This window comes from Ornithorhynchus anatinus, chromosome 1 (assembly GCF_004115215.2).
Source record: "Ornithorhynchus anatinus isolate Pmale09 chromosome 1, mOrnAna1.pri.v4, whole genome shotgun sequence".
In the NCBI taxonomy this organism is placed as follows: domain Eukaryota; kingdom Metazoa; phylum Chordata; class Mammalia; order Monotremata; family Ornithorhynchidae; genus Ornithorhynchus; species Ornithorhynchus anatinus.
Window position 1 is genome coordinate 52,662,622 of NC_041728.1, and position 20,473 is coordinate 52,683,094.

At 43.9% G+C, this 20,473-nt stretch overlaps 1 protein-coding gene across 1 annotated transcript in view; it reads right to left on the reverse strand.

Moving 5' to 3' along the window:
* Nucleotides 1-771: 771 nt before the first annotated feature.
* Nucleotides 772-20,473, reverse strand: part of FBLN5 (fibulin 5) — an 82,391-nt gene continuing 62,689 nt past the window's right edge. The window contains exons 7-11 of the mRNA XM_007660520.4: nt 20,073-20,192; nt 16,031-16,153; nt 14,415-14,541; nt 10,122-10,317; nt 772-6,108 (exon numbers count right to left, since the gene is read on the reverse strand). Coding sequence (XP_007658710.1) covers nt 5,947-6,108; nt 10,122-10,317; nt 14,415-14,541; nt 16,031-16,153; nt 20,073-20,192 — 728 coding nt within the window. The 3' untranslated portion in view covers nt 772-5,946. The remainder of the gene's footprint in view (nt 6,109-10,121; nt 10,318-14,414; nt 14,542-16,030; nt 16,154-20,072; nt 20,193-20,473) is intronic.

Sequence of the window (20,473 nt, forward strand, 5' to 3'; positions counted from 1 at the left end):
ATCAAAATTTGTCTCTGGTATCAAAATACCTGGTTATTTCAGGCTAATAACCTATCATTCAACATGTCCAGGTAGCAGAAGTCCAGAAGCTCTGCTGTTGACCTGGCCCAACTATTTTATATTCATGAACCGTGTCTACCAACTCTGTTACATTGTACTTGCCCAAGCACTTCGTACAGTGCTCTGCACACGGTAAGTACTTAGTGAATACAGTTGATTGATTGATTTGAGTCCCAAGAGCATTGTGGGTGTTATAGGGATATTAACTAATTAACTAGCAATCCACCCTGGTCTGTAAGCATCTCTGAGTTTGTCACCCAGCTGGCTCCGATGGGGCTGATGTTTTTAGGTCACCCCTCTATGGAATGTAGGAAGGACTGTGGGATTGAAGTCAATAGCAGGGAGCTAATTTCCCTGAAAATGCAAGAAGTTTAAAGAGCCAGTCTAGATCAGAAAGGTAACGAATGCAACCAGTGTCTGCCTCTCCTTGCATATACAGACACTCCTTAGCTGAGCAGGTGGTTTTCTAAAAACAATCCTTTTACAGAAGGGAGGAGGCTGGGTTTAAACAAGACTTCAGTACATGAAGCGAAGTTTGTATTGTTCCATAATGCTCGAAAGATTTTTCATGTTGCTTCGGAGCATCATCTTAATGGGGTTTCTTAAAATGCATAGAAGAATACATCAATTAGTTTGAATGCAGTTAAAGGAACAGCAGATAACCCATCAATAACTTTCATTTTCACATTTGTAACAATGACCACAGCTTAATTTCATTGACTTATAGTTTTATTGGAAATGTACTTTAATTCTTTTACGTTTTAAAAACATAGTTCCAAAATGGCATGTTGAAGACAAACTCTTCAAGAACTGTTAAGCGATTAAAACTCCTTTTTAGATACAAATTAAGAAAGGATTTGTAGGTTAAGAGTCAGAAAATCTCAAGCCAGCCCCCTACTAATTGAAATTACAGTATCCTTCTGATTGAAACCATGACCACAAAATTTGATGCATGTTTAGTAGCAAATAAGGATTAGGGAAAGGACTGAGCTTAAAATCAGAGTCTGGGGACCATGGAATTTAGCTAACAAGTGACTTTCTGACCCTAAAGCTATTCTAGTAGCTTGCCAAACCTTTGGTATATTTCAATGCTTCTAGGCACTCCAATTGCATAGTTTGACCTCTCTTGGGTGGGAGTGAATGTACAAGGAAAGATTTCTCCACAGTCAGTAGAACCTTGGGGTTGCTGTTTTTATGTGACTCACCCGTGACTTTACTTTGTGTTACTACTTAAGGACACGCCCATCTGTTGCTATCTCTCACTGTTATCATGTTCTTCAATTACATGTGGATAGAGAATATTTCCATAGAAAGTAAGACTACTGTACCCACCCTCTACGATTTCCTAACACCACCATTACATGATGCACCAACTGGTCATTAGTGGCAGGAATGTGTGAATGCTCACCTCCAAGCCTCTCTTTCTAACAAAGAGTGACACTAGGCACCGCAGAGAGTCTGGTTGATTACGCTGAGAATACTTGGTGCTCTAAGGAGATTCACTTGAGGCACTATACCCAGCTGGTGAGAAAGGCAAAGGTCTTATGAAATATTTCCTTCCGAACAATTCTATGGTTAAATAGCTCTGAAGTCTCAGGACCAAGGCTCATCACTGTTCCAACTGGAGAGTCCATCAATTAAGTGGCAAGGGGCAATACAATAGAAATCTTGTCTTCAGATATGGACAAATGCATTCACATTTGATTTTCCAGTGAGCTCACACTCTAAGGATTTTAGATATTAACAGAAAAAAAAATGGTTCCTCTTGGTGCCATTCATCCCGCCACTTAAAATTACTGCCTTTTACACAGATAAGTCCTCGTCCTCATTAACACTGGTCAGCTCTCTATTATAATGCCAGTTCTCCCGTTGGCCACTCTTAGGGTATAGAATGGAATGGCATCTTCAAAGCCAAGCTGTTAGTTTTTGGACCATAAGAGTACATTTGTACCATTGATGTGAGGAAATCAAACCTTTCAATCAAACATTTCCCCCATCTACAGAAATAATTTCCTAAAGACCAAGAATTTTACCCAATGAAGTAACCAAGAGAACTATCCAAGTATGTAAGACATCAGGTATGTGACTTTCACGCTGATTTTAGTGTATTCAAACCATGAAACTCTGAAACTGTCCAATGGTGGAAACTGTGGCTGTCATCCCAAATGTAGATTTCATTTCTTCCCCTTTTTCTAAAGTCAGATTCCGTTAATAGGGTTCCTGGCTCATCAGCTCTGGCAGGACTTGACATCTGTCACTGATGAAACCTTGGATGGGGCTGGCAGCATAAGCATAGAGATCTATGATGGGTGTATGAATCCTGGGGCAGATGTCTGGCTAGGAATAGGGCCAGATAAGGCCAGACTACGAGCAAGAGGAGCATAGCATTTAACAAAAAGAGGTTCCTTGATTTTAGTCTCTTAGTTGGCTCTGAGCTAAATCTGGGTCCTCTAATTGACTCAGAATTTGGCATTTGGACAGGTGAGAGAGTAGCGACACAGTAGAAGCAGAACAACTTCCATGAGCTGCTTGGGCCAACATTCCCCACACCTGAAGCCCACCAAAAGCCCCTGGAAGGAAGGCTTCCAGAGTCATTGTTCCAATACAACAAGGTTAATCTGGTCCAGCTAGTGGCAGAGGCTCACAATGATGACCAGACAAAATGCAGGTGAGGGAAACCCTATCTAAGATTAGAAGGTATCGTGAGAGAGATGGGAAAAAGCCCAATCCTGGGAGTGGGTCTAAGTGGTCTCTGAAGTCTTGGCCCAATCTCTAAAGTCTTGGCCCAAAGACTGCTTTTGCCCCTTCCTTCTTGATGGCAGCATCATATTTGCATCGAGGACGTAGCTGAAGGAATATAAAGTGTACTCATGAATTCCCTGGAAATGCCTACCTAGCACCTTGGAGCATGGGACTGAAACTCAAACTAACCCCCAATGAGATGATGAAGTCAGAAATTAACAGAACAAAATCCACTAGAGAAAGGGCAGAGTAGTGTGCTTGGAGGAGGGAAAGCAAACCACACAGTTAACTAAAAAGGAATGGTTGTTTAGGAGCAAGTGTGGTAGAAAACCATCTAGGGGTCCATAATGGAGAAAAAGCATATCAGGAATCCGCAATGAGTGCTGTGAATTTAAAATGCGAGTACAATATTGAGATTTATTCATGGAAATACTACATTTATGTGTCAAAGATGTTATTAAAAAATCCGGGATTGGTCACCTGGCTCTACAACTTCAGAAATATATGGAGAAGTTGGGAGCTACATGTCTGGTTTAATGGAGGCCCACAAAACATCATTTAGGTTGGAAAATAATTTTGATGAGCTAAGGAATATTGAATCCAGAGAAGGGAAGTTTGAAAGGCGATTTAATAATGACCACCAAGTTATCAATTAGTGACCAGGGATCGGATGTTTCCCATATATACATTTTCTCTCTTGTACACCTGCACATAAACATGAATATGTATGTCCATATATAATCTAGGATAGATCTATAGGCACACTCTCTAAATATATCCACAGACATATCTGACTCGGGGAAATACGAACTCCAAAATTTTTCATTTTTTTCCTGAAATATAGAGAGAACACACTTGACCCGAGGCCCATTTGGCAATCATATACATTTGTTCATGAAAACACAAAAAAATTAAAAAAGGGAATACTCACAGTTACTGAAAAAGGAATTAGAAAAATAAAAATTTCTCCAGCTCCAGTTAGAATCTGTAATTAAGACAACCTGCCCGTTCGAGGGAGTGATACAACAGCTACCCCCCACACTCCCAACTGACTTTGTGCCTCTCAGGTTCTGACTATTTCCAAACTTGTGAAAATAATAACATCCTGCTTTTCCCCAGGGGTGGGAGAAGCAAGCAGCGCTTTGGATGCATTGAGCATATTGAGCTGTTTCCCAAATGTTTGGGGTTTGGCAATGCACATTTTGCCCCAAGTACTTTTTCCTTTAATTTTTAAACCCAAGTGTATTTTAAGGAAAATGTAATCCACATGTTTCTGATTCATTTACACTTAACTCATCACAGGGCTGTTTTGAAAGAACTATCCGATATCCAAGAAGGCTTCTGAGCTTGTTTTTATGAGTCTCTCTGAGCCTTTTTACTTAGAAGCAGGAAGTCACATTTTGCAATTAAGAAACAAAATGTGAACCCCAAAGGTTGGAGCTTGACCCAAAACTTGGGACCTCTGAAGCTGTAGGTCCCCAAATGGGCAAGACATCCTCTCCTCTTCCTCATTTCCATGTTTATAGGACTTTCTCCATGAACCTGTGCTTGACTATGTTGCAGATGCTAAAGGGATCATGACATAAGCCTGAATCTCCTGTTGTGTATAAAGTCATGTATATTTGGCTCAGAAGGGGTTGCGTGAGATGAAATAGTCATAAATCCATTCCATCTGTCACTCTGTGCCAGTTTATGACACCTCTGTCACACAACCCTAAGTGGCCAACCCTCATTGGGGGCAGGGAACGTGTCTGTTATATTGTTGTTTGTACTCTCCCAAGTGCTCAGTACAGAGCCCTGCATCCAGAAGCACTCAATAAATACGATTGATTGATTGATTGATTTACACAGTGAAGGAATCAAGCCCCATACTGTTGACTGGCTTGGGGCCTGAAGTACAGTACTAAATATCAGAATAGGCTATGGACGGATTTTTGATCTAACTACAGTTTAACATCAACAAACCACCGGGACTGTGACATTAAATGATGTGAAAAGAGAATCTGCACATTTTCACAGTTTGCAAAACCATGAGTTTATGAGCAGGATTTTACCACTCACATTTGAGGAGCACAAAGTGAAATTGAAATTATGTGGGCTAGGTGTGGGTGCCTATTTTTAGCCAAAAAAACAACAGCTTGCAAGGCTGCTTGTTGCCCAGGGGGAAGAAAAGTGGGAGGGAGGAGAGGAGATGAGGCCTCAGAAAATTTTTGTTGCTGCTAATTCTGAGGAGGCAGACAAAAGTGTCTGCTAAGTGTGAACCAAGAAGACAGAGAGAGCTTGCTTCTTCACTGTTTCTCTGCCGTCTGACAATCTAATTCAAATAGTTCTTCCACATCTAGAATGTCAAAATGAATGAAGTTCTGCATTTTTTGAATATTTAAATGTCTTCTCTCAATGTAGTGTGAAAATTCCAGAGACAGGACAAATAAGGGATCCTCAGAGGATCCCTATTAAAATGAAAAAGATCACTTTTGAAAGGCAGACCATATAATGTTTTTTGGAAAGAAATGTTAACCACTGCCCTTCCAAACCATCTGAGATGGTCAAGTCGGGATAAAACTATAAAGCAGTTTGAAAGACAACTGAAACTTCTTCTATAGCTGACAACCCCAAACAGGGTTTAGAAACAGAAAGTATAAAAATCTTGGATCCTGCTGCGTGTTTGTTTTGACTAGCCATCTTAGTAAAATGTAATAAGCAAACAAACTACACCCGGGGTTTTCCTTGGTTCATTGGTACCTTTGCAGAGTAACTCAGCAATTGCAGATCAAGAGTGGTTGTAGGGAGAGGGAGAGCAGGGAGTGGGGAAAGGGTAGTTCACAGGCTCCTGAGCCTCTAATCATACTTCAGCAAACAAAATTGGAGAAAAACCAAAGAAAACAACCAAAGGTTTGAAAGACCAGGTAATCACCTGTCAACTAGCATGGGAGTTGGCAAGACACTCTGAGGTCTGTGGCATTGGAAACACTGTAGAGAGACTTCACCTCATACCCCTGGCGGCGTGGCTGATGTGTCTGCCGAAATTCTGCTGTGGGAGCCGGTCCAGCTGGAGCTGACCCCTGAGGGAAGGGGGTACTGTCTTTTCGGGGGCTGGGGGTGTTGTTTTTTGCTTCTTGTTTGGGAGAGTGGATTTGAGTGGGCTCAGAACGGATGCTGTGACACGTATATCCTCAGCCGGATGACGGAACTGCCCCTGAAGTTGATGACAGTGTTAACCGTGATCATTTCTAAGTCCAGCTGGATGTCGCGAGGCCCTTTGATGGGGCGGGTCATCACCAGGGTGGCGCTGATGGGCCCCGTTTGCTGCAAATAAAACCAGAAGAATCGCCGGTCAGAGCGGGGAGGATGGCGTCCTAAATTTCTGCTCCACTGGGTGTGAAGGGGCCTGAGACACCCAACGTTCAAGGGATCATCTCACCACCAGAGACACCCAGAAAGGCATGGCTGCTAACCCTGAAACCCAGACTCTGCATCTAAACTCTCCAGAAGAACAAACCATCAGCTCAAAGTCTCCTTCGTGGGGGATGAGGGACCTCGGAGTGATTCTATTTATCTTGATGACATTGTCTTGTTTTTGTTTTGTTCTGTTTTGCTTTGTTGTCTGTCTCCCCCATTTAGACTGTGAGCCCGTCATTGGGCAGGGATTGTCTCTATCTGTTGCCAAACTGTACATTCCAAGCACCTAGTGCAGTGCTCTGCACATAGTAAGCGCTCAATAAAGACTATTGAATGAATGAATACGATGGGTGCAGTCGATAAACATGTCGTTCACAAATCCCTTTCACCAAAGTTTCTAACATGGAGAAATACTGTTTGATTTAAGTTTCACATCCTCCACCTGTGTCAAAATGGCCAAATTGCAGGCAGAAGCAGGAGTCCCACCCTGACAGTCCATAGATTGGATAACTAATACAAACAACTTTTCTGAGACCCGGCTGGGAAGGGGCCACTGGTCACCCAACACACGTGACTGGTGTTTAAGTGAAGCCACTGCCCAGTGTTTGCGCTGTCCTGGTAGCAGACAGATGGCCCAGATTGGGGCCAGAGAGGGGTGGGGGGGAATGAAGGACATGAGCAGGTCATCTGCTGGGCACACCGCTCACCATACATATTGCACGAAGGAGGATGCGCCCTCCGCTTTTATCAGCAGCCCTACAGGAAGATAAGTAGGTCGATTGCACTACTGCTTTCCGGTATCGGAGTCTCATTGAGGCCACCTCACTGGCTACGTGAACTTGTGTTAGCTCTATGCGGCCGTTCAAAAAAATCCACAAAATCTAATTTACTCTGGTGAGACACAAGGGCTCAAGTCTCTAAGGTCCCTGGTTGTGCCCTACATAGGCCCATTTTACCTCAAAATGCCTGCATTTGTGGGCCAACCATCTAGGCCAGATCATGGTGACAGTGAAACTACAGGGTTAAGGTCCCAGTAGCTGAATGAGCTTCTTGGAGGAGGTTCTCCTGGGGGTTTAGGAGGCTTTGTGAAGCTACCAAATAATTTTCAAGTTGTTCCTCTGAGTTTTCCTGCTAAATATCCCCGAACATGAAAACCTGTTGCTGATGTTCTTGGAGTATTTTTTGAAAGACATTTCCTTTGTCTAAAATTGTTCTACATAAGTACTGAGAAAATGGCCACATCCCAAATCCCCCATCTGGCTTTTAGTGCAAGGATAGAGACACTAATGAAATAAATGATGATGAGTAATCCCAGGGTTGCATTTAAGGTTGCCTGGATAAAGCATTGTTTTGGGGAGACCCAGGTTCCAGTTTTCAGGGACTGGGAAAAATCCAAGACTTCCGGCCTTTCGGTTTCTCTGCTTGTCAAGGGACTACACCAAATTCTTATTTTGACAAACATTTCATTTTCAAGAACATTTTTTATTTTGTGTGCGTATGCGTATGTCTCTGTGTGTGTCGTTGAGCCAGTTTAAGTAAAACAAACTTTCAGATGAACACATGCTTCACATTGAACAAGAAGTTTCTATCCTACTCAAAGCAGAAAAGCCAATCACAATAATAAAGCAGGAACCCCATGGATGGTCTTGGTGGATACAAGGACCAGGGCTGGATACCAAATGCAGGGAAGCAGCATGGCATAATGGATAGAGCATGGGCCTTGAAGTCAGAAGGTCATGGGTTCTAACTCTGACTCCACCACTTGTCTGCTATGTGGCCTTGGGCAAGTCACTTAATTTCTCTATGCCTCAGTTACCTCATCTGTTAAAATGGAGATTAAGACTCTGAGCCCCAGGCAGAACAAGGACGGTATCCAACCCGATTTACTTGTAGCCACCCCAGTACTTAGTACAGTGCCTGTACTGTAAGCACAGTAAGCACTTAAAAAACACCACAATTATTATTTTAAACCCTAGAACTGGATGGCAATTGGAGAGGTCATTTGGTTCAGTTTTTTACCTTCGACCGGGTGAATAGCTAAGCCACTCAGGACTGATAATCTATAGATAGATAGATGTTAATAGATCTCTAGATAGATACACATACATATGCTGAGAAGCAGTGTGGCTCGGTGGAAAGAGCCCGGGCTTGGGAGTCGGAGGTTGTGGGTTCTAATCCCGGCTCCTCCATTTGTCAGCTGTGTGACCTTGGGCAAGACACTGCACTTCTTTGTGCCTCAGTTCCCTCATCTGTAAAATGGGGCTGAAGATTGTGAGCCCCACTTGGGACAACCCGATTACCTTGTATCTACCTCAGCGCTTAGAACAGAGCTTGGCACATAGTAAGCGCTTAACAAACGCCAACATATATACATATATACACTCAATATATACACATACATTTATATACATAAATGGGCTTTCTCTATAAACATACATATGCTTACATAGATTCACTCTATTTACATATACATACATGCACACTCTCTACATGTACATATAATCATACCATACACAGACACATAAACGTACATATACATATATATTTAAAGGAACAACTAAAGCTGAAAATGTAAAAGAACAAAATACTAGTAATGGTATTTGTTAAGCGCTTACTATGTGTCAGGCACTGTACTAAGCACTGGGGTAGATACAACCAAATCAGGTTGGACACCATCCCTGTCCCATGTGGGGCTCATAGTCCTAATCCCCATTTTACAGATGAGGTAACTGAGGTCCAGAGAAGTGAAGTGACTTGCCCAAGGTCACACAGCAGACAAGTGGCAGAGCCGATATTAGAACCCATGGCCTTCTGACTCTCAGGCCCTGGCTCTAGCCACTACGCCATGCTGTTTCTACGAAACATATAAAAGAACAAAATAAATACAATTTGAGTTTGGAACCTATATTTCCTTCTTTGGATTGTGGGCCTGTCCCTGTTATGTAGGCTACTGGAAAACGCCAGTCACCCGTCAATGCCTGACATTTATTTTGTTTATGGCTCTTACATAGAGACCAGGTTTGCCCAAGCTCTCTTCAAAACAGAGTTTAGGGCTAAAAAGCCTTAGCTAAATGTGGGTGCCTTTAAGCCCTCCACAATAGTCAACACACACGGCCCTAACTGCTGTCTTCAGAGGGAGAATACCAATCAAAACACAAATATTAACTCCTTAAGTCCCTTAGGTACCTTCATGCCTAGATGAGCCATCAGTACATTAAAGACAGGCTGCCAGGATTCTGTTTTACCAGCTCTAACAAAATGGGTAGCTATTTCCCCTCTGCTCCCTGCACTGCCATCTTGGAGCGTAAACTCCCTTTTTCTACAATTAAGATGCACATCTAGCTAACTAAATCAGATGCCTTTGGCATGTTTCTGTCCTAAATGCTTTACCCGTGATATTTACCAGGCAAGCACCGAATGAAGTGACATGAACAGGTAACAGACTGGTCTGTTCAGACAAGAAAAAAATACCTGTGCCACAACTGGCAACAGTGTTGGACTGACGGAGGGCTGTGCTTAAAATACTGCTGTCTTTAGCATGGTTATGAAGTTACAGACTAAACTAAAATCGTTTGCCCTGGAGGTCTCATGAGTGTCTGGAGATACTTAAACAGGGCTGGAGCCCTGGCAATGGAACCTGCTTTTCATTTTGTTGACTTGGGAACTCTGAAAATCTGCTTCAAATGAAAAAGGAGCCTTGTGTCTCTCTCTTTCCCTAGGAGTTTTCGTGGACCTGAAGTGGCTTGTCAAAGTTTGGAAAAAAAAAAAATCTGTTTCACGATTCTCACCTCTGTTCCTCCCCAACTACCTCCCCATGCCCCCAGGCACATTGAAAACATCTGACTGTAAGAACGCAAAAATAACAATTCAAGATAGTTTGGAGCTTAATGATCAGAGAGCCTCTGTTCATCCACACTTACCCTCATGTAGAATTCTCGGCCCTCGTTCCCTGATTTAATCTGGAAGATGTAATAGGCACCGGGGTAGCGGGTGGTTGCTTGCATTTGGAAAATGTCAGTCGGAACAGATCGTCCGGACACAACATCCATATCTCTGTATAGAATGGTGAAGGGCTGGTCTCTGCAGCCAGGATTTTCTGCAGGACACATGCAACGGCTAACGAGGGCAAAAACAGCATTATTACTGATCGAATCCTTTCCAATTGGCCTGCGGAATTTTCTTCCTTTCTTACAATTCTCCAAGGCTAACCCTTTGATTAGTACATCCTGTTTAAAGAGCCTTTGTCCCAATCCCTGCTTTACACTTCAAAAATCCCCAATAGGTTACAATAAATTTTTTTAATGGTATTTGTTAAGGACTTACTATGTGCTAGGCACTGTACTAAGTGCTGGGGTAGATACAAGCTAATCACGTTGGACACAGTCCATGTCGCTACATGGGGCTCACTGTCTTAATCGCCATTTTGCAGAGGAGGTAACTGAGGTAACTAAGGCGGAGAGGAGTTAAATGACTTGCCCAAGGTCACACAGCAGTCAAGTCATGGCACTGGGATTAGAACCTAGGTCCTTCTGACTCCCCAGGCCCATGCTCTATCCACTAGACCATGCTGCTTCACCACGATTACTTCAGCGATGCTTCCAGTTAATGATAATTGATTTGCACATCGATTCAAGGCGCTCTGCGAAATTCCAGTTTACAGCTAGAGAAACTGCGATCCTGGAACATAAATCAATCAGTAGTTTCTTTTGAGTGCTTAATAAGGGAAGAGCACTATAGGAAGCATTAGGGAGAGTGCAATTGAATTAGTAGGCATGATCCCTGCCCTTCGAGATCATACAATTTATCTTACAAGCTAAATAACATGCAAGAAGTCAGTATTATTTTCTTAAAATGAGGTGATAAATCAATTCCAAATTTACTAGGACTTGATATTGTTAGGTTCTCCTCAGTGAGACTATTAGAGAGTTGGTTTTAGTGTATGTGTTACTTAAAGGTAGATTTCTAGTAGATAGGTATTTTGAAGCTTTTTTACCAATGGTAATCTTTAATGCAACTCTACTGTAAATTGTACATTTGGGTAAACTCAGTCTAGATCTAGGGTTATTTAAATAACTGAGATAAAAATGTATCAATAAGCTAAATTATATGATAATTGGCATGTGTAGATGCAGGCATGTTTTCCAGCACATTCCTTGCTATTAAAAAATTTCTATTAGAAAATAGGAAATTAATTTTGAAGTGCTTTAGGGCTAACTCCCTAAGGTTCCTAAAACAGCCTCACCTGCAGGAGTTTGCTTAACAAGAGACTGATGATGCAAGATTTGCAAAAAAGAGACAATTCTATTAAATTTTCAGGCACCATATATGTATCTGAAATCGCACATTCTCAGATGTGATAAAATGGATGAAGTAGGTGAAAGGTATTAAATGACCAATTTTTAGGGAAGCAGCCCCTTCTGAGATTCTCCTCAAGTCCAAATCCAGGCCCTTTTTTCTCCTGTAGGAATATACAGAAATAGTACTGGCTAATGGGGTACCTTAAGCACGTAAAAGCTACTCAGTTAATGGAGATCAGTAAGCAGGGGTCAAGGAAAAGCAGCATGGCCTAGCTCAGCCCCGAGAATCAGAAGGATCTGAATTCATATCCCAACACCACCACTTTTCTACTATGTGACCTTAGGAAAGTCACTTGATTGTGTGCTTTAGTTACCTTATCTGTATAATGAAGATTACGACTGTGAGCCCCACATCGGAGATGGACTGAGTCCAACCTGATTAGCTGCTGTGCTTAGTACAGTGCCGGGCACATAGTAAGCGCTTAACAAATACCATGAAAAAATTTAAGTGTTCTAGATAAAGGAAGGGTTTTAAGGGGGCAGAAAGCTAAGTTAAGAAAATAGAAGCGGAGGAGGTGGGAGATTTTTTTCCAGTCTTGACAGCCCCCAGCCACGCAACTGTTCCGAGACCCCCAGCTCTGGTGTGCAGGACCAATATTAACTTAACACCACTGCTTCTCCCTTTTTCTTGTTCCTCCCTTCTCTCTTGCTCCCCCATTGAGGCACGGAAAAGGAATTGACGATTCTGGGAGTGTTTTCTGTCCAAAAGAACTACTGACCACAAGCATGTGTAGGAAACAGTTAGGTCATTTGAGTATTTGCATATGAATACATGACAGCCAGAGGATTCTCAGGCCATTTCCAAGTTAAATTTGATGACTCCTCCCTTTCGGTTGTTCTTACTCGATTTCCCTTTCCTTTATATTCTCAATGGCCCAGTCTCATCAAGCCAGTTCCTCTTCCCAGGGCAGGCGCTGCCGAGATGGGGACACATGTGGATACCTGGCAAGGCTGAGGTGGGGGTAGTGCTGAGGGCGAATAACAACTGTCGTCAAGTCTCTAATAGCTCTCAGGCCCCAGCATAGAGAATGCAGTTTTAGGGCCAGGCTTCCAAAAGCTTTCTGATTAAAGAAATACCCGGGCCTTCTGTGAGATGGCCAGGCCTATCAGGAATTCTGAAAAACAGCAGGCTAACATGACTGGCAAAGACCACAGCGGTTCCCTAGGCGACGGCCCCTGGAATATAGCATGGCTCAGTGGAAAGAGCACGGGCTTTGGAGTCAGGGCTCATGAGTTCGAATCCCAGCTCTGCCGCTTGTCGGCTGTGTGACTGTGGGCAAGTCACTTAACTTCTCTGTGCCTCAGTTCCCTCATCTGTAAAATGGGGATTAAGACTGTGAGCCCCACGTGGGACAACCTGATTCCCCTATGTCTACCCCAGCGCTTAGAACAGTGCTCGGCACATAGTAAGCGCTTAACAAATACCAACATTATTAATATGGCACTACAGCACCACATCAGTAATATGCCTCAGTTATTTGACTGTAATGGGTCCTATGTCAATCAGTCAATCAGTATTATTTATTGAATGCTTATTCTATGCAGAACACTTTACTAAGTGCTTGGGAGAGTACAATACAACAGAGTTGTACTGTAAATAACGTGTAATAAGGATAATAAAAATAATGATGGTATTTGTTAAGTGCTTACTTTGTGCCAGACACTGTTCTAAGTGCTGGGGTGGATACCAGCAAACCTGGTTGGACACAGTTCCTGTCCCACATGGGGCTCACAGTCTCAAACCCTATTTTACAGATGAGGTAACTGAGGCACAGAGAAGTGAAGTGACTTGCCCAAGGTCACCCAAAAAAATCCTTGTAAAAAAAACCAACCTTGCAGCATTTTGCCAATTGCTGCAGCCCTGCCCTCTCAGTCCACTTGTTGCATTCAGTGTCCCACAGTGGGAGCTCAACTGGCTGGAAAAAAACAGCATTGATACTGCCCAAATAATCAGAATTGCAATCAATTCTTTCACACAGGTTCTCTGCCCTTTTGTCTCAGGACCAAGGCTTGATCATCAGTCTCGACCACAGTTCCATCACTCATCACTATTGCCATCAGTCAGACTGCTAACCCTGCCTCTCACCATCTATTAGTGAAGTCCAGAACTGATAATTATGAGCCTCAATCTTGGTGGCTCTAAGCTTAGGGCATTAAATGGTAGAATAGCAATTTATTGTGGGCAGGGAATGTGTCTGTTTTTTTGTTATATTGTACTCTCTCAAGCTCTTAGTACAGTGCACTGCACATGGTAAATGCTCAATGAATACAACTGAATGAATGAATGAATGAATTCCCTTAGACAATCCAGGTGAATAACCTTGAATCCAGGCCCTAGGGGAAATCAGGCAGCAAACTGGAAGAAAACTAAATGAACTCTGTTCATCCTCCAGTTGAGTGTTTGTGGAACACTGTAGAGGTCACTCAGAGGGTACCAGCAGGTGGAAACATATATTCTTTTGACCTCTTGATCCTGGGAACATTGGAAAAAGAGGGCTTGACCTGCTAGAGGAGGTTTTGCTGTTGGTAGTTATGGATGGGACTGGGATAGGTTCAGTGGGTGGGTGATTGAAAGCTCCTTGAGAGGAAGAAACATGTGTCTTACTTCTGTACCTCCCAAGGGCTTATTCTAGTGCTATGCACCCAGTAGGTGCTCAATAAATACCACTGACTGGATAGTTGATTGAGCTGGCTTAGCTGAACATTTTTGGAATCTAGTTATAACAGCACTATGAGCTATAAACCCATGCCTGGGTGTACACTTATTTATCATCTTTGTGTGATTAAAATCCTTTTATTTGTACCTCCCTGCTCATACAGTTTTCTTGTCATTGACCCTGGGCATCCATCACTTACTTGTCACTGAGGAGGATGTATGGCTCCTCACACCTGATTGGATTTATGCATTTGAAGCCCCCTTGCAAATTGAAGCAGGTTTGCTGCAGAACACAGGTGTGATTTCCATGCTCACATTCATTGATGTCTGAAACACAAAAATGGGTCAGACAATATGCAGTAGCTGGGAGCTGCCAAGACAGGGAGGACCAGTGAATAGAGGGGTTGGTCTGGTTTTGCAGATGGACAGGCTCGACCAGTTGTCTTGAGCACCTACTGTGTGCAGAGCATTGTACTTGAGGGAGTATGGTATAACAGAGCTGGTAGACATTCCTCCTGCCCACAGAGAGCTTACAGTTTAAAGGAGAAGAACCACAGGTCCTACCACAGGCCCATCTGGATCCCAGAGTGGAAATGAAGCCTCAGGAAGAAATATCTTTAGGGTAAATGCAGGGGTCTGCACACAGTAAGTGCTCAATAAATATGATTTATTAATTGATTAATTGGTTGGTTGGTTTGCCAGTGCAGAGTGAAGACCAGGAAACACGAAGACGGAGGCTGCTGACAGGTTGTTAGCTCCTGATTCTGCCATTGTTCTCTGTGGCATCAGGAGATGCAGATAGGGTCAGGGCCTGGATTTTGGAAGTTGAAGTCAGGAGTGGAGAATGCTCCCTTTGCAGGCCTGGTGGCTCTGGGGGCATAAGGTCTGTCCAGGTGCAAGACCTGGGCTTTCTTGAAACCTGAGAAGAAAGGGATCAAAGCCAACCTCTCACCCTAGGAGATGCTACTGAAACCAGTGGGAAGACCTTGGTATCCTTCCAACCAGAGAAAAAACAAATTGTCTGATCCCTCCAGGGTATCCTCCGGAAGGTGGAGATATTTGCCCTTTTCTGTTTACCTTACAAGCCACTTGAATCCCCCTCCAGAGGGACAGGAGACTCCCAGAGACCTGCAGTGAGAAGAAGAAGGATTCCCAGCAGCCAGGGACCATTTATGGAGTTCTAGGAACTATTTATGGAGCTCACTTATGTCAGGGATGACTACCGGAAAAAAAAAAGTCTCCAGAGTGTGGCTTCCCACCCCAACACTAAGGCAAACTCAATCTCATACAAGATAGTAAGCCTAGATTGGCCAATTTGCCAGCTCTTAATAAGCTAAATTCCAGGTCTAACCTATCCTCTCTGCCTGCAAGAAGGACACCTTTGGAAGCTGCCTGTTAGATCGGTAGACTACTATAAGTTGTAAGTTGCAGCCAGTGTGGTCAAGATTTAAACAACAGAATATGATCTAGACAAGAAAAAGGAGAAAGATGGTGGGGGGGTGTTATCAGCACCTCTATTCCCCACAACAAAACCCCACTCCCTCCTCTGAACGTTGGGTAAGTCCCGGCTCCAGCCCCGCATACGGGAATCGGTGGGAAGAGAGGGCGTGCAAAGTGGCCACATGCTCAGAGCAGGGTGTGAACTGTGAGGGTTCACAGGCCACTAAAGTCCACCTGGCAGTCCACACGAGGCCCATGACCTGCAATTTAATCAAGCTTCCCAGAAACTTGGCAGCTTCAAAAACAGCAGTTCAAGGTTTGACCCTGACGGGGGAGCCAGATGCCAAATTTTTCAGTGGGGCACAACTTTCCTTACCTTGACAACTCCTGTTATCATCCAACAGAATGTAGCCAGGAGGGCAGGAGCAGTAGTAAGTTCCAGGCTGATTCACACATTCGTGCTGGCACAGGAACTCAGAGAAACTGCATTCGTCCATATCTAGGGAGAGACAAGTCCAGATGCCACTTAATAGTGAAGCAGCGTGGGGTAGTGGCTACAGCATGGACCTGGGAGTCAGAAGGTCATGGTTTCTAATCCTGACTCCTCTACTTGTCTGCTGTGTGACCTTAGGCAAGTCACTTCACTTCTCTGGACCTCAGACCCCTCATCTATAAAATGGGGATTGAGATCGTGAGCTCCACGTGAGACAGGGACTGTGTCCACCCCAATCTGCTTGTATCCACCCCAGCACTCAGTACAGTGTCTGGCACTTAGTAAGCGGTTAACACATACCACAGTTATTGTTGTTATTATTAATATTAGTAAAACTGAAATTTCCTTTTCAGGGATCTGCAGGGCCAGGCAGCACTTTCTGCTCCATTCAGCCCCCTCCTGGGCATGTGAATAGAGAAGATCTAGGCTGCAGTTAAGTTCTAAATTGGACAAGTCCCCATAGTGAAGGCATACTGGTTCCATTCAGGCTTGGAGCTACTCTTGGTCTGGGGCTCCCTCTGAAGACCGGGGACTACATCCAGCCCTGTTTCTGTACTTCTTCTCTTTGTCCTCATCTTAACTAGATGGTGGTGCCGGGGCAGTGGGCGGAAGAAAATTCTTTGATCTAAAGGAAACAAAGAGGGAATTCTCCAGGGGGATACTGGTACTTATTTTAAAACTCCAACTAGTTTCACAAACTCCATGAGAGGGAAATGTTTGAAGGCCCTTTTATTTGGGATCTAAGTCTTCTTTGAGCTTGTCTTGTTTGGATCCTCCCCCTGAATTGGAATCAGCTGCCAAGGTGGTGGTTTGTGAATGATGCTTGGGTGGAGGCATTATCCAGGATTGGGACTCTGCAGTAAGTGTTCTTTGGACCTTTCTGTGGACGGGGAGGGTGGGGATGGAGAAGAGGAAAGCCATTGTACATGTTATTTTACAATTCCTCAATGTCAGCCCCGCCAGGGGATGCTTAAGTGTTCCAGATGAACTGAACTATTCATCACACAGAGTTTGGCAATGAAACTTTCTTCTGAGCAGCATTAAACATCCCCCCCAGAAAAACATGTTTTTATTTCATTTGTTTTCAGAAAGGTTGCTTTCACTAATTTCCCTTGTGACACATCCTCAGATCACTCCCAATTCACTGGCTGCTAGCAGCTAGCATTATTCTGGTAGGCCCTTTTGCAAGTGAGGGTTCTCTTTCCTGATCTGAAAATAGCAGGTGCCACAGACTTGAAGCCTCTTACCCCGAGATCAAAGAAGTAGACTTTCTACAATCACTTGGCACTTTTGTGGCGATGTGCAAATAAGTGCAGTTTTCTTCCCTCGAAAATTCCTAGCTTGAGATTCTGATTTCTAATTAATCAAATCTAGTCTCAAAAATCTGCTTCTCCATTCCTCCTAAAATAATGAGTGACATCAGTTCAAAATCATTAGGGGAGGGAGGCAGCAGGGAGGAGAGAGATTATAGATTGAAGCTATCAGAACAGGTTTGGACCCTCAGTAGAACCAGAGCTGAAGCTGAGAGGAGCAGAGCGAGGCTACCAGCAAAACCACCTTTCAGATTGCGGGCCTAGAAGGATCGCAGTGGTGGGGTGATGAGTCCATCCCAGTGTGGAGGAGAGGGAAGACTCCTGGGCTCACTGAATCTTGTTTTGCATGGTGGGGGCAGTCGGAGGAGGAGGTTCCTATTGCAGGTGTTGGGGAGATAAGTGTCATTTGGGTCTCCTCTGCCTCCACCTCCTTATAATCTGATGTCTTCTAAAGCATTGGTGCCTTGAGTAGATCCACTTGCTTACAACAGAAACAAAGCAATGTTCAAATGGTTTAAAATAAAAAAATAGCACTGGTAAGCTCCTACAAGTAGCTCATGTCCATCTACTCAATTGTATCCTCCCCAGTGCTTAGAATATTTCTCTGCTCATAATAAGCACTCCATAAATAACATTAATTGATTGAGGGAGTGATGGGGAGAAAAAAGGAGGGACAGAGAAACCAAGACATCATCTCGGCCTGAGATTTCAACCAATCCTAGACCCTGCTTGCTTTTCCCAGCCTGGAGCCAGAAGCAGTGTATCAAACCCAGCCCTACACTTCACTCTTTTAATGCTAACCTTCTCACTGTACCTCGATCTCAACTATCTCGCCATCGACCCCTTGCCCAAGTCCTCCCTCTCTCTGGCCTGGAACACCCTCCCTCCTCAAATCTGACAGAAATTACTCTCCTCCACCTTCAAAGGCTTATTGAAGGCACATCTCTCCCAAGAGGCTTTCCCTGACTAAGCTCCCCCTTTCTTCTTCTCCCACTCCCTTCTGTGTCACCCTGACATACTCCCTTTATTCATCCCCTCTCTGAGATTCACAGCAGTTATGTGCATATCTGTCACTGATTTATGTATATTAATGTCTGGCTCCCTCTCTATTTTGTAGCTTCTTGTGGGCAGGAAATATGTCTGTTTAATGTTATACTGTACTCTCCCAATGCTTAGTACAGTGCTCTGCACACAAGTGATCACTAAATACGTTTGGAAACATTGTTCCCTGCTCTTTCCCTTCCTGGAGCCCCAAAGGCTGTGGATTCTGGGGGAGGGGCAGAGGGAACCATCATCATCAATGGTATTTATTGGGTGCTTATTGTGTGCAGAGCAGGTACCTTTGAAGGAGAGAAAGACATTAATGTAGATTCATAATTTGTACCATAAATACATAATTTATAACCAGTGGTCTTTGCCTTAGAAAAGGGGCCCCGAGGGGCTTAAAATAGTTCTAGGAAGCCTCAGACCTTCAGGGACAGAAATAGTAATCGGCTGACTGACTGAACTATTCCCCACTCCTGATTCTCCACTGAGCAATTCCTATTGGAGGAGTCATGGCCCAGGCTTGTTGGCAAGCACCACATGAGAGAAGCAGCATGACCTAGTGGCAAGAGCACGGGCTTGGGAGTCAGAGGACGTGGATTCTAATCCCAGCTCCACCTCTTGTCTGCTGTGTGACCTTGGGAAAGTTACTGCAAATTGAGACTGTGAGCCCCACGTGGGACAGGGACTGTGTCTAACTCTAGTTGCCTGTATCCACCCCAGGGCTTAGGACAGTGCTCAGCACATAGTAAGCGTTTAACAAATACCATAATTAATATCTTTGTATCTACCTCACTGCTGAGTTTATAGAAAGCACTTAATAAATAGCACAAATATTATAAGTAGTAGTATATTGTCTGGGGCAACAGGGTAGATTGTAAAGAACTCCTTCAGTAGTCATATCAGGGATGTGAAGGAGGGCAACTATCACAGTGTTTTTCCAAGCACCTTTCAGTGCCTGCTGGAGACAGAAAAGTGGGCTGGATAGGTGGTTGGTCTGCCCTAAGACAACACTGCTTCTGTACTTACACTCTTAGGAGCTGAAAATGGAGAAAACTCAACATTAAGGGAAACATGTGGCAAGACAAGAAGTTCAAACAGTGTCTTCTCTGGATTGCTAGAACAGCTCTTTCAGGCTATGATGTGAAGCTTACCAAAGGACCTGAGCTCCCATACATAAATCTACTCTGATGAACAGAAAAATCCATCTCCTCTCCATACATTAGCTCTCTTTCGCTACATTAGTGGTTTTAGCCACAATCCACCTTAAAGAACGCAGGGTCCAGGGTAAGTACAAGTTCAGGCTGGGGACAGACACAGGGAGGACTCTCTGCTTAAACTTGATTTTTCTCCCCCGGTTACCAGTTTGCATCTGTTCTGTGTAAATGAGAAGAAACACTTTAGTTGGAAAGGCAGCCCGCCAGCTCTGAAGTAAGAAGGGTCTCAAAGAGGTGGGAGGGAACATCTGGGAAAAACAGGCACTTCCTGAGTGCCCCTTCTATCTCTGGCCGTCCAGTTCCCTCGGTCATTTAAACACAGTGAAAAAAAAAACCTCATTAGTCCATTACCACTGCAGTTAACGCCGTCATCTGCGAGTTCATATCCAGGGTCACAGCGGCAGAGGAAGGAGCCGTAGGTGTTGACACAGTTTTGCACACAGGGGTTTTCTGTCATACACTCGTTTACATCTGCGGGAAACCAATGCTCATCAATGACTTTTCTCAGTTCTAAATTGATCCCGTGGCACGCCATTCAGCAAACGTTCAGCACAAGAGCCAGACAATGAGGTTAATGCCCCCTTAGTAACTGCTTCAGTCTTATATCAATATGAGATATAGAGGTCTACACATTAGTCCTGGATTATTTAGACAGTTACTTCCTGGAGGCAGAGGAATAGAGCAGAAGGCCAGAAGGACTAGGGGAAGCAGCGTGGCCTAGTGGAAAAAGCACAGCCCCGAGAGTCAGAGGA